The sequence below is a fragment of the Panthera uncia genome (assembly GCF_023721935.1).
Source record: "Panthera uncia isolate 11264 chromosome A1 unlocalized genomic scaffold, Puncia_PCG_1.0 HiC_scaffold_16, whole genome shotgun sequence".
In the NCBI taxonomy this organism is placed as follows: Eukaryota; Metazoa; Chordata; class Mammalia; order Carnivora; family Felidae; genus Panthera; species Panthera uncia.
Window position 1 is genome coordinate 66111175 of NW_026057576.1, and position 14073 is coordinate 66125247.

The 14073-nt window shown below is 42.8% G+C and overlaps 1 protein-coding gene across 7 annotated transcripts in view; it reads left to right on the top strand.

The window, feature by feature from the left end:
- Positions 1-14073, top strand: part of MBNL2 (muscleblind like splicing regulator 2) — a 158024-nt gene that overhangs the window by 106463 nt on the left and 37488 nt on the right. For 5 of the 7 annotated variants that reach the window (XM_049647502.1, XM_049647501.1, XM_049647504.1 and 2 more), the window contains 2 exons: positions 5832-6032; positions 8764-9027. In XM_049647502.1, coding sequence (XP_049503459.1) covers positions 5832-6032; positions 8764-9027 — 465 coding nt within the window. The remainder of the gene's footprint in view (positions 1-5831; positions 6033-8763; positions 9028-14073) is intronic. The other 2 variants (XM_049647506.1, XM_049647507.1) reach the window with 1 other exon arrangement.

Genomic DNA, 14073 nt, shown 5'->3' on the forward strand with positions numbered 1-14073 from the left:
ACATAGGGTCAACTAATTTGCAATAAAGGAGCCAAGAATATACAATGGGAAAAGTCTCTTCAATAAATGGTGTTGGGAAAACTGGACAGCCACATGGAAAAGAATGAAACTGGACCGCTTTCTTACACCACACACAAAAATTAACTGAAAATGGATTAAAGACCTGAGTGTAAAGTCTGAAACCATTAAGCTCCTTTCCTAAAAGAAAATATAAGTGGTGACATCAGTCTTGGTGATGATTTTCTGGACTTGATAACGAAAGCAAAGACAACAAAAGCAAAAATAAACAAGTGGGACTACTTCAAACTAAAAAGCTTCTGCACTGTAAAAGAAACCAGCCACAGAATGAAAAGGCATCAATGGAATTGGAAAAACAATTTGCAAATCATAGATCCAATAAAGGGTTAATATCCAAACTATATAGAGAACTCATACAACACGATATCAAACAAGCACACAAAATCCTATGCCCATTTAAGAAATGGGCAGAAGATCTGAATAGACATTTTTCCAAAGAAGATACACAGGTGGCCAACAGGTACATGAAAAGGTGCTCAATATCACTAATCATCAGAGACTTACAAATGAAAAACACTATATTACCTCACATCTATTAAACTGGTATTATCAAAAAGATAAGAGGTACCAAGTTTGGCCAGGATGTGGAGAAAAGGAAATCCATTGCATTGGGAATGTGAAATGGCACAGTCACTATGGAAAACAGTATGGAGGTTCCTCATAAATTTAAAAAATAGAATTACCACATGGTCCATCAATTCCACTTCTGGGTATTTATCCAGAGAAAATGAAAACACTAACTTGGAAAGATATCTGCACGCCTATGTTCATTGCAGCCAAGATATGGAAGCAACTCAAGTGTCCATCAACAGATGAATGGATAATGAAAATGTGATATATATAAACAATGAAATATTATTCAGGCATAAGAAAGAATGAAATCTTGCCATTTGCAACAACATGAGTGGACCACGAGGGCACTATATTATGTTAAGCAAAATAAGTCAGACGGAGAAAAGAAATACTATATGACTTCACTTGTACATAGAATCTAAAAAACAAAACAAAACAAAGCAAAAAACAAGCTCATAGATACAGATAGATTGCTGGTTGCCAGAGGCAGAGGAGAGGAACTGGCAAAATGGGTAAAGGGGGTCAAAAGTACAAACTTCTAGTTATTAGAAAAGAAAGAAATTCGTGAGGACGTGCTATTCAGCACGGGGACTACAGCTAAGAATACTGTATTACATAGTTGAAAGTTGCTAAGAGAACAAATCTTAAACGTTCGCATCACAAGAAAAAAATTCTGCAGCTACATATGGCGATGGATATTAATGACTTACTGTGGCGATCATTTCACAATATATACAAATATCAAATCATTGTGTTGTGTACCCTAAACTAATAGAATGTTGTACGTCGGTATTACCTCAATTTAAAAAAAAAAGAAAAGAAAAAGAAGTTGGGGTGGGGGAGGATAGAGATTTAAAAGCCTATACAACCCAGTCCTTGGGGACAAGGTCTTGCATTGAGTATTCTGCCCTCCAGAGATGCTTCTGGAAGTAAAGAGAGGAGGCTTAAGGGATGCCATGTTTTAAGCCTTTCAGTTCGAGTGCCAAATACCTACCTTTGAAGTGAAAGCTTTCTAAATGTATGAACTCTCACGCTCCTGTTTTAAAAAGTCAATTGACTAAATTTTAGAACCATAAAACACCCCAGGCCACTTAGTCATTACTGCTCAGCACTGATCCTTCCTTGCCACTACAAAATATCAAAGAACGCGTGCTGAATGTGTGTGTGTGTGTGTGTGTGTGTGAGAGAGAGAGAGAGAGAGAGAGAGAGAGAGAGAGAGGATCTTGGAACCTGGATCTACTGGTAGAGTGCACTGAACAAGAAGACCAGCGTGTGAAACGCTAAGGAGAGAGAAACACAGGAGCGTGAAGTAAAGAACAGAGGTTAGAAACAGCAAGGCCAGCATTTCAGAAGCCATTTTCTCCCACGAGACTCTGTAGCTCTGGTCTTCTGGCCTCTCTGGCGGCCGTTCGTTCTGAGCAATGCCGGGGACCAAATGGATCCCATCTCAGACAGCCTGGCAGCAGCCGTTCTGCACAGAGCATGGGGCCGACTCCCCCGGGGCTCTAGCTGGTGGTGTGCAGAACGGAATCATCTGGAGATGCCACCTCTCTCTTTTCTCAGCTGCAGCGAAGCACTGAATTCAGACGCGAGGACGCGGTGTCAGCCCGGACTCTACCTGGGGAGTTTTCATTTGAATCCGGGATCTGAGATCCACTCTTCCAGGGCAGCGGCACTGCTGTTCAGAGCAGCCTCACCCTCCCGTCTGGAGAAGGCACCCGCTGACTGTGGGACAGGGCTCCCTGCCAAGGCTCTGGCTTTACACTCAAACACATCAGGGCGGCTGGGGTTTTTTTCTCCCCTTTTCTGTTTTAAGAAATTACAAACAAACAAACAAACAAAAATCTAGGGAGTGCAGAGGAATGGAAATAGCCCCAGCCTGGGAGTCAGGAGTCCCATTCCTCTGCACTCCCTAGATTTTTGTTTGTTTGTTTGTTTGTAATTTCTTTGCCTCAGCAGCATTGACCTTGGGTGATCTATTGAGTCTATAGTCCGACGACCTGCTTCCACCTACTGTGATGCCACACTTGCTCCTCACGGATAACGAGAAGGTTAAAGAAGACAGTGTGTGTGACAGTGCTTTGGAAACAGCGGCTCCTATGTACGCGTAAGGCAGCACTGTCAACAATAATAATGGAGTGCCCGTCTCTGAGAATGACTATAACTATTTTTTTTTTTTTTACTAATCGCCTTCAATCAAAAACACTGTATTAAAAAAAGAGAAAATATCTCATTGAATCTGTCTTCATGAGGCCTATCAACTTTTAACTGTCAGCTTCACATGAAAGAAAATAGGTATTTTCCCCAGCCCATATTTCAAAAAGGAGAAAACATTTGCTATCATTAAATAAGAGTTTATACCTCTATTATTATATCACCATGCTGATTATATGCCTGTTATAGAATCAGTGGATGATTTTGGGGGGAAAACTTTATTAATACCAATTTTTACACTACCCGTGACACCTGCAATTCGCTGAGTTCTGACCATGGGAAGTGGGGAAGAGGTAGCACTTTGTTCAGCCCAACTTTTCAAGTCAACTGGTTTTACTTCCTTGAGAACTAAAGCTCAGAGAGGTTAATTCACTGCCTAGGATAACAGTTCACTGGCAGAGCTCGGGATTTGAATCCAGATCACTCTCGGTCTAAAATTTGTGTTTTTCTTTTGAAATAATACTCTCTCTGAGCTATGTGACAGCTATCATCAGTAAACTGCAACATTCATTTTAAGGGTTTTTTTTTTTAATGTTTATTTTTGAGACACAGAGAGAGAGAGAGAGACAGATAGAGCATGAGCAGGGGAGGGGCAGAGAGAGAGGGAGACACAGAATCTGAAGCAGGCTCCAGGCCTGAGCTGTTAGTACAGAGCCCGACGCAGGGCCTGAACCCACAAACTGTGAGATCACGACCTGAGCCGAAGTCGGACGCTTAACTGACTGCCACTCAGGCTCCCCTGCAACGTTCATTTTAGATCATTAAATTAGATGAACAAGTAATTTACATTTTGGAAAGCAAAATTTTTCTGATTTTAATAGATTTATTGATATCCAAAAAAGGTTTCAGGAAATGAGTTTTGAGGTTCTGACATCCCACCGACAGTCAAGGTACAACCTGTATTTATGTCACTACACTGACCCTGGCTTCAAATGATCCACAAGAGGGAGGGTTGGGAATTTGCTGCTGCAGAAAATCAAAAACGGGCCTGTGGGGGAGAGCTGTTTTCTTTAAATGTTTACTTTGATAATTGGTCTCTGTGTTAAATTACACATTCAGTACAAGTGTTTTAATACCTATTTTCACTCTCCATCTATGACAGTGGTCCCCAAACTGGGCCACACATCAGATCACATAGTAAGTTTTTTTAAATGCAAATTTCAAGGTCCCTGCCTAGACCTATCGAGTCTGGCGATATTTCTATTTATGAAATTCCCCTCAGGCATTTCTGATTTAGCTGGTTCTTTGAATCCCTGATCTGTTGTGATTTATGACCTTTCAGAGTTGATTTTTTTTTAATTCTAACATTAGATAGTCATACTATTTAAATCACTTGGCTTTTTTTCAATGGCGCTAACTCATAAAAACTATAGTTACTGAAAACCGCAACTTTCTGTAATTATGGCTCAATGGGTTGAAAATGGAAAACATACACATATAAAATTTGGGAGAAAAAAAATCCTAACTGCCATCTATTTCCCATGTTGAGACCTCATGTTGCAACCCTGTCCCAAAGTGAATTTGATGTCTGAGCCATAAAGATCTAAGAGCTCCTCGTGGGAGGGCTATAACAGCGCTCGCAGGCCATTAGAATCACCTCTCACAGCCCCCAGCCACTTCGCTAAAGACCTCCAGAACCTCTGAGAACTCCTTGAACAAACTATCAGTAATTCACTGTTTTCTAACATGAGCATCCATAAGAGGTATTTTTCCGTTATTGCTGTCAACAAAAAATTTGTTTAATAATAAACATAGATTGTTATTTTTCCCATATGTTCAACAACTCATTCAGAGCCGTAAATAGAAAACAAGAATGTTACTCACAATATATAAATAGAGGGGTAGCGTGACATGGCCGAGAGCACGGTTTGGTTATTAGAAAATTGCATTAACACGTGATTGCAAATATCTGCAAACTGCTCCTAAAAATAAAGAGGGTAAAAGTCACCAACTAGCTAAAAAGCCAACCAACCAATAAAACCATACAGGTACAATTTAGTGTAAAATTCATTCTAAGAAAAATCTTTAGCGTCTTACACTTTTAACATTGGTTCTAGAAAAGTGAAGCAAACTTTATTGTTCTCTTACATTATTTCCTTTCTGGAAAGCATATTTTTAGGTGGGGCTTTTAAAAATTATTATCCCATCAACCCCCTAGCGCAGTTCTTTCTTATCTCTGGACAAGGAGTGTAGCGATCGAGAAGTTTAAATGAAGTACGGTATGCCTTTATCACTGCTGCATTGATTTTAACCTAGGAAACCAAAACAACTTTTAGTGGCCAGTTGAAAAATTGGCCAATTAAAAAGTTCATGTTCTCTCATCCAACCTTTTAGGCAGGGAAGGTTAGATCTAGACACAGTTGAACTGGACCGAGAAACAGCAGGTCCATATGAACACTACATACAGGCTAGTGACGGAACGTGGGAACATGATGCTGAATCAGAGCAAATACAGTCCCAGATAATCCCCAATTTTTGAGAATGTATGTACTCGATCAACTTGAAAATCAGGCTCTAATCAAGGTTTTTCTTTCCTCCTGTCCTTTTTTGAGATGCAAGGAGGAGAAATCAAAGATTAGGAGTCAGTTTTCCATACATTTACCCCCTTCCTGTTATAACATTCACTGTTTGGAATGATGAGCAATGACAGTGAGAATTATTGTTTTTTCTTGAGAAAACTTTCATAGGAATAAAAATTTAATCCGTTCCCTGTAATTAGGTTTCTATAATGTGCTCGCATGTTTTTGTATGGTTTTAGGAAGAGAGGATATACGTGGATATTATTTTTTTTTAAGCAAAACAAAACAGGCAATCTAATGAACTTTCACAGGCCAGCATCGATTTACGCAAGTAACACAAAGGGTCTTGTGTATGGTGAGTAAGTTCTGCTCAAATGACACTTACTGGTGATTTTTTAAAGTTTTATTCTAAAGAAATCTTTGTCCTGTGTTGTCTTCCTTTAACAGCCCACTTTTCCTGTAGGTCCCGCAATAGGGACAAATACGGCGATTAGCTTTGCTCCTTACTTAGCACCTGTAACCCCTGGAGTTGGGTTAGTCCCAACGGAAATTCTACCCACCACACCCGTTATTGTTCCCGGAAGTCCACCCGTCACTGTCCCGGGCTCAACTGCAACTCAGAAACTTCTCAGGACTGACAAACTGGAGGTACTTCATTATATTTGTGGTTTGAGATGCATCTGGGGTAGAGGTGTACTTCTGTGTAAGTGAATGCTTATAAGATATTAATTCAGTCTTGCAAAACAGCCATGCGCACGCACACACACACATTCATCTAAAAGCCATGCATTCGTAATTCTGTGGTTTCAATTTAAGGCAGAGTTATAAAGGAAATTAGTCTGTAGGGAAAGAATTAGTTTAGCACAAACAAAATTCAGCTGTTTGGAATGTGTGTTCAGGGGCAAAATATTTAACAACCAGTGGAACACTGAATCAATCACTGTGTAGGCCATAGAGATGGCTCCTGAAGGCCTCCAGCTGTGCTGGCATTAACCTTTCATGGCTCCTGGAAAGGTCTGAGAATGGCCAAATCAGAAGAATTTGAAACACCTGGGGACAGGGGTAGGGGTAAGTGGAACTATGACTATTGACCATTTGGTATGATCACATTTCAATATTTTAAGAGCTAATATGGTTATATTGGAACGTTCCAGAATATCAGCCCTGGTTGTACTGTTGGTAAACAGGGGAACTGGAAGCTGGGCGTATTAAGTATTCATTGAGATATTTTCTTTAAGTTCAAGTGTTCGGTAAAAGTCAAGAAAACACGTTCGTATAATTATAGAAGATGATTCTTAAGTCATAAGTCAAGCCAACCGTTACTGGGTAAACTTTCTCTTTAATCAGAGTAAGAGGATTTATCTTAGCTACTATATCCTGTGATATTTAATAGAGCACTTTATGCAGTAGTGTAGAGATTCTGATAGATTTTTTAAAGAGCTCCTTTAATTCCATTACCTATTTAAGTTGTTAGGTGATATATGTATGGTTAGGATGTACACGGTGCTTTACATTGGATCATTGGAAGATGTTCTTTCAATGTGCATTTGCTTAAATATTTACCCAATAAATCTTGAGGGCAATACAGTGTTGCTGCCTGGTATCAGCTTCAGTCTGGAGCATATGAATCCCAAAACGAAAAGACTAAAGACCCTAACACTGCTGTTTTGATCTAGCCTGCCCCTGTGAATATAGAACAGACCTTTCATGGTCTAGAAAAGTGTTTGGGGCTCCACCTGCTGGACCCATGGAGTGTTCAGTTCGTGACTGTGTGGTTTAGAAAACAAATTAAATCAGCAGAGTTGGGAACAAATTGTCCTCCCCAACAGGACTGGTAGACAAAAACATAGAAAAATAATTTACAATGACTTTAGCAGGCCTTCATGCAGTTCATTTCAAGCCAGGAATGAAGCCGGCTTGTCCTGCACACGGCGACCCTTGGTAAATGCTTGACGGCTGGTCTGTACCTCTGATGTGGTCTCAGACTGGAGGATTCCATTTAGAGAGGAAGGCTTACTCGGAATTGATGGGAACATCTTAGTTGTTTTTATTTGTACATTTTATGAACTAAAGATCGGAATATTGGCTTATATCCAAAGCAGGAGGAAATGATGAGCAATCTTGCGACTTCTGTGTTACCCTTCAAACCCTCTTGGCCACTGGTCGGTGAAACTGTGTTTCCCAAGTAAGTTTGACTGTCACAAAGCTTGACTGTCACATCAGTGACCCTTCATATAACGTCACTGATGGCCGAGATGCCAACCACCGCTTACTGGCTTTGGAATTAGAGCCTAAAAGGAAAATAACTTACAGTTTTACTCGTAGTTCTGTCCTGCTAATGATATTTATAAACCTAAGTGTTATGTCTATAGGTCAGTCATGTCATCTTATATTATCGATATTCAGGGCAGAATCAAGAATGCGCTTTAAATTCTAAAGAAAATTTTCTTTATACAATAAACTCTTGATGCATCGGAATTCTTAGGTGATGGAGCATTTAGGGTAACTAAGGATTAAGGACTAAAAAAGCAATAGCAACAACACATGAGTACTTGGAACTCTATTCCTCCTTCCCTCCACTTATTTCTTTCCCCTTCTTCCCATATTTCTCTCCTTTTTGTCTTTTCTTTGTTTTTTTATCTTCTTCCGGTGCCATCAAAAATAATAATAGAGTGATCTTAAATGCAAGTTTCAACGTCTCAGCCTCGATTGTTCTGACTTATGATTATAAGCGTAAGTTATCTTTTTAGAGCCCGGGAGTCCTAGGGGAAAACAGGAGTATTCAGATTCACCCCACCCACTTGCCATCCTCGGAGAAGGAACAAGCTTGTTTCCCCCAATCCCTTCTGGAGTTGTACAGCTGTGACCTGGTGGCTTGACCTGTGAGGAAACTATCCCTCCGTGCAAAACAAACAAACAAACAAACAACCAAAAAACTATGGCATCCCAGGGTTGTCAGAGTAGGAAAAGATTTGGATGTGCTTACAGATGTCCAAATTATATACTATATGTCGTTAAATACATATATTATGTCCTAATTATTAGAGATGTATATACACTAGCCCAGGGACAAATGGAGGCTTTGTTGATTTTTGTTATTTTAGCGAAAACTGCGCGTTTTGACTTATTTTCTCAACAGAGTCCCACCCCAGCAAAGAGGGCCAAGCAAAACTCAAATTAGTTTGTCAGGGACTCTGGTTACTTGAGCTCTGCACAGCAAATTTCTAGTGAAACGGCACGAAGGCCCCCATTAAAAGAAAGGAAAAGCATTTATTCCTTTTTTGTTTTTTTCAACCTAAATGGCTGCGCTCGCAGAGGTAGTTCCCGGCGGCCATCAGCCTCTCTTCTGCATCGTCTGCTTCTCCCCCCTGTGTCCTAGGTATGCAGGGAGTTCCAGCGAGGAAACTGTGCCCGGGGAGAGACCGACTGCCGCTTTGCACACCCCGCAGACAGCACCATGATCGACACAAACGACAACACCGTAACCGTTTGTATGGATTACATAAAGGGGCGTTGCATGAGGGAGAAATGCAAATATTTTCACCCTCCTGCACACTTGCAGGCCAAAATCAAAGCTGCGCAGCACCAAGCCAACCAAGCGGCGGTGGCCGCCCAGGCAGCCGCGGCCGCGGCCACAGTCATGGTAAGTGAGGCGCGCCCGCCGCGCACCTTCCTCCGCCCGGGAGCCCTGGGCGCCGGGCGGCGCTTTCCCCGCGGGATTCAGACGCTCTCCCAAACGATCGGGACCTAGGGAAGGCTGCTATTCCTGCTGCTCCGCTGCCTAAGTTCTGTTGTTGTTTCCCCCCCGTTTTGTTTTGTTTTGTTTTGTTTCCCCCTCCTTCCCTCCTTCAGCACAATAAGTAAATCCCTCGGGCGCAGGGAACCCCGGCGAGGCGTCAGCGCCCCGCCCCGGGGCCCGTCCTGCTGTGAGTCCGGCCTGCGCTGGCCTGGACTCCTCCTGGGAGCGGGCTCCGTGGCCGGCGCCGGCGGGAAGGTGGGCTCCAGAGCTTAGCGGAGGGAAATGCGGCTGAGCGCTGCGCGGCCCTGGGGGCGGGGAGGCTAGCAACAGGTGACCAGTGACGGGCTCTTCCTACTCCTGTTCCCCCCGCCCCACCCCGTCCTTCAAACTATCCCCCCCCCCTCCCCCGTAAATGCAATTGTCTGCAGAACATCCAGTCACGAAACAGATGAAAATGGAGCTGCACTGACTGGTGCTTTAAAAGGGGGAGGGGGGGGCGGGTAACACAGCCTGGAGTCCCTGAGTCACTGTACTGTCCCTTAGAGACCAGCTGTCTCTGTCACCTCCTCCTGCTCCTCCTCTCCACTCTTCCTCCTCACCACCATCATCATCATCATCATCATCATGGCTGGGGAGCTGTTACAGCTCCAGACTCTCAGGCCCCACCCCAGACCTTTGGGATCAGAATTCTAATTCTAAAATATGCTCAGGAGGGGTTGTATCCACATTAACAGTTGACAAGCACCTGCCTGGAACACTGGTTCTCAAACGTGGCTATGTTTTGGAATTACCTGAGGGGTCTTAAAAGATTTCAACACCAGTCCTTTCCCCCAAAGTTTCTTATTTAATTTGTCTGGGTGTGGCCTGGGCGGTGGCCGTTTTTTTGGAAACTCTCATGGGATTCTCCTGTGCAGCATGAGAACCATCACACTAGGCTGTAGAAATTTCTAGTTAATTTGTTTTAACATGAGGTCTCTGGCTTATCAGAAGCTCACTTTAATATATGATAGACACTGCGCATTCACTCATTCATTGAAAACATTTAAGTTTTTTTTAATGTTTATTTATTTTTGAGAGAGAGAAACAGAGCACAGGCAGAGGAGGGACAGAGAAAGAGAGAGGGAGACACAGAAGCAGGCTCCAGGCTCTGAGCTGTCAGCACAGACAGAGCCCGAGGTCCATGAACCGCGAGATCGTGACCTGAGCCAAAGTCCGACGCTTAACCAACTGAGCCACCCAGACGCCCCCAAAACATTTAATGAGACCTGCCATGCAGCAGACACTTGCTGGGAACATACACACATTAAGAGGGCTTCCTTACCCTCAAGGAACTTGGAGTTTAGTGAGAGCAACACTGCTGCTCAGGGATGATGGAAATGCATAATGGGTCCCAGCGGGGAACGAAAGACTCAGTGGCCAATGCTTCCTCGGAAGAGACAGACGGGGCTTCAGAGATGAAAGGTGTACTTTAATAAAACAGTATTCTAACTAGCGACTGCCACCTCACACTTGGATAACTGATCAAAATGCAAGCGTAGCTGTTACACGTAAAAAGCTCCTATTATTCAACATTCTTCCCACAAATGTTTTTAAAGGCCTGGCCCTGTGAGTGCCGGGGATACAGAGAAGAGCACAGAGCCTGCCCTCACGTGATGACCGCGTTGGGCGCGGTATGTGGTCACACAGACCCTTCCGAACGGATCCTGTTCCCAAGAGGCTTGAGCACTGGTCCTCCGTCTCCCATGGTTTCTCCTCAGAGTCTCTGAGGTTTTGGTGCTTTTGCCTCACATCTTCTTAGTCTTATGTCCCCGGACAGAACAGTGATTTTTCTGAATGTGTGAGTTTCTATATATATGCACAGGTGTATGCAACCACAAGAGAGAGAGTCTGTCGTACAATATAAAGAAATTCTCCCTCTCTTTTGTTCTAGTAAAAGAGCAGTTTGCAAAACTGATTGTAATTGGGAACCGAATGGGGGTGGGAGTGGGGAGGAGAGTAAATTGGTTACTTAATGCTGATGGAAAAGGAACTCTTCTAGTGAACAAGTGAGGTCTTTTCTACCTTTCTCCTATGTGGAATCTGTCTTCCCATCCTCTTAGTGAAGATCTCATCCTATAGAAGTGAAAGCCTGGGTGGCTCAGACGGTTAAGCATCTGACTCTTGATTTCAGCTCAGGTCATGACCTCATGGTTAGTGGGATCGAGCCCCACGTCGGGCTTGGGATGGCAGTGTGGAGCCTGCCTGGGATTCTCTCTCTCCCAATCTCTCTCTTTCTGCCCCGTCCTGTCTCTCAAAAATAAATAAAAAAAACTTAAAAAAAAAAAAAAAAAAAACGAAGTAAAACTGTTTTCATTGCAATCATTGTTTTAGGCCGGCCCCAATTTATCCTAACTGGTGTATTGACAGTTAGGCCCAAAGAACACATTTTTTCCTCTGAGGACTGCGGTTGCAGGAGACAAAAACCCAACCGAAGTAGCTGAAATAAAAACTTTGGACTTCGTGCGGTGCCCTCCAAAGGGAGTAGAAGTAAAACAGAGATCAGGATGCCTGCATCCAGAAACTAGAAAACCAGTAGGTCTTTTTTTCTCTTTTCTGCCTCTCTTGGTATATCAACTCTGTTTTCTAAGACCAAGTTCTCCAATGCAACATTGACCACGGCTCCAGACCCCTATAGGGATACGTTCTTATGTCTTTCGACAAGAGAGAAAACAGTATCTACTACAGCAGTTCTAATTAGAAAAACTAAAAAAGCAATTAAAGGTCATTTTGGGGGCTGTCTTCATGGTCAGAGTACGAGCGTGCTATGATTGGCTCAGCCTGGGTCACGACAGCCGTCTCTGGCCACTGGGGTAGGCGACGAGGTTCTGGGAATATGAAAAAATTAGTCCCTCTATCTCAAATACCTGTTGATACAACAAGCCACTGGTAGTAATAGTGACCTTAGGGCTAAGCCCTGAATTTATCTGAGCCTTGATTGTATCTGGCTGTTTATTAGAAGTAGCAATTGTAATGTCCACTATCTATCTATCTATCTATCTATCTATCCTTCAGTCACTGAAGGAACAATGCAGCCACTCTATGTCAATGGTAGGTGACTTGGGTTGGTGGGGATAAGAGAAGACATAGGCATTTACACAAACACGTCCTTCCTCAGCTTGGTATTTTAAAGTCAAGACTCCTTCTCTGTGTGTGCTTCTGCGTGCCCTTCTGCGCATTTTCACATCACACTTACCAAGATGCATAGAGGTATTGCAGTGGATGTCAGTGTATGTAGTTACCGTATTTTCCCAGATAGTTATACTGTACCCAAATTTGGAGTTCTGATATTTCAGGGGATCTTGCAACATCGTCAAAGACAAGCCAAAGGAATGTAGTTTCAGAAGAAAAGCCAGCTTCTTTCTGACAATGACATGAAAATTATTGAGTCTGTCATGTCTTTTTAGTTGAAGTGAGAGGCTTATGTGAACCCACTGAGATGCAGTTGGGTAAAGTCAAAGTATTCTTACTCTAGGAGCAAGAATGCCCAACACACGGGAAAAAAACCCTCTTATTTTATTTCCTTACTTAAAAGAACAAATGAGAGTGATGACTGCAGTCAGAAGATCTTAATATTCCATTCACCTGGGCTCCATGTCTGAACACAAAGAATTTCTGTAATGCAATTTGTATTATTGTCCAGGGATTTCCCCTTCTTTTGATTAACTGGACCCTGAAACACATTTAAAGCTTTGATTCCAGAAAAGGAGACATTTATTTCCTTTAGAGCCTTATTCTTTCATAATACGTCTTAAAACGTGGGCCTCATCCTCACCAGAATTTTTTTAAATGTGAAAACAAGGCAGACAGCGTCTCTCTGGTAATTTTCACACAAAGGGTATGTGATCTTTAAGCAAGCCGTCTTTCTTCACAATCCTACAACATGGGGCTACATGGGAGAGTCCTGTTTTGTGAAAGGAAACGGGGCCAGCTGCCGTCAGCTAGATAAGCTTCAACCGTTCAAGAAAACATGTACAGGAACTTTGAATTCCATCCTATTTGTCTACATCCCTTTCTTCCACAAGAAGGGCAGCAGCTCTGATTATTGTCACCGGGGTTTTCTGACTCCTCAGAGTTGGTCTTCGCCCACAATGCCTGGCACGGGCCCTTGGTTTGCGTACCTTGACTCGCAGTTGAGTTGTTCTTTGAGCCAGAGAAGGAAATATCTGGCTGGATGTACACAAACCTGCAGGTGGTCCAGAAAGGGCAGAGGGTCCAAAACGTTGTTGAGGCCAGCAGGAATGGATGCCAAGTGTCCGGCACATAGTCGAGGCCCAAATAAAGAACTTCTTTCTCTGCTTAGGTACCTAACGAAGCTTCTAAGACCAGCCATGCTTGGTGATCTCTAAAGTCTAGTCTAAGCCTGAAGACCTTTCAATGTAGGTAAACATATGACAGCAGTCAAGTCATTCTTCTACCGCAGAGTATCTCTGTGTTACAAAGCCATACTATAACGTGGTTATTAATCCATACAGATTTTTTAAGCTTTATTCTACACATGTGCTTCAAAGCATGAGGTGTGCAAGATACTAATATGTATGCCCAACCTTTGAAAACTTACTGTTTCCTTGACAAGACATGATATGGGGCACCTGGGTGGCTCAGTCGGTTAAGTGTCCGACTTTTGACTTTGGCTCAGGTCACGGTCTCACGGTTCGTGAGTTGGAACCCCACATCGGGCTCTGCGCTGACAGTGTAGAGCCTGCCTGGGAGATGTTTTATTTATTTATAAATAAATATAAACTTAAAAAAAAAGGAAAAGATTTTTTTCTAGGATATTTTTCTAAGATATTTGTGTCTAGGAAAGATAACTCACAGTATGCAGTGGGAGAAAAGGAGATGCTGGCCAGCTCAGTTTAGAGCTCTCAGTGTCCTCACATTGCTAGGTTCTTCTGATTTCTGTGGACATGAACT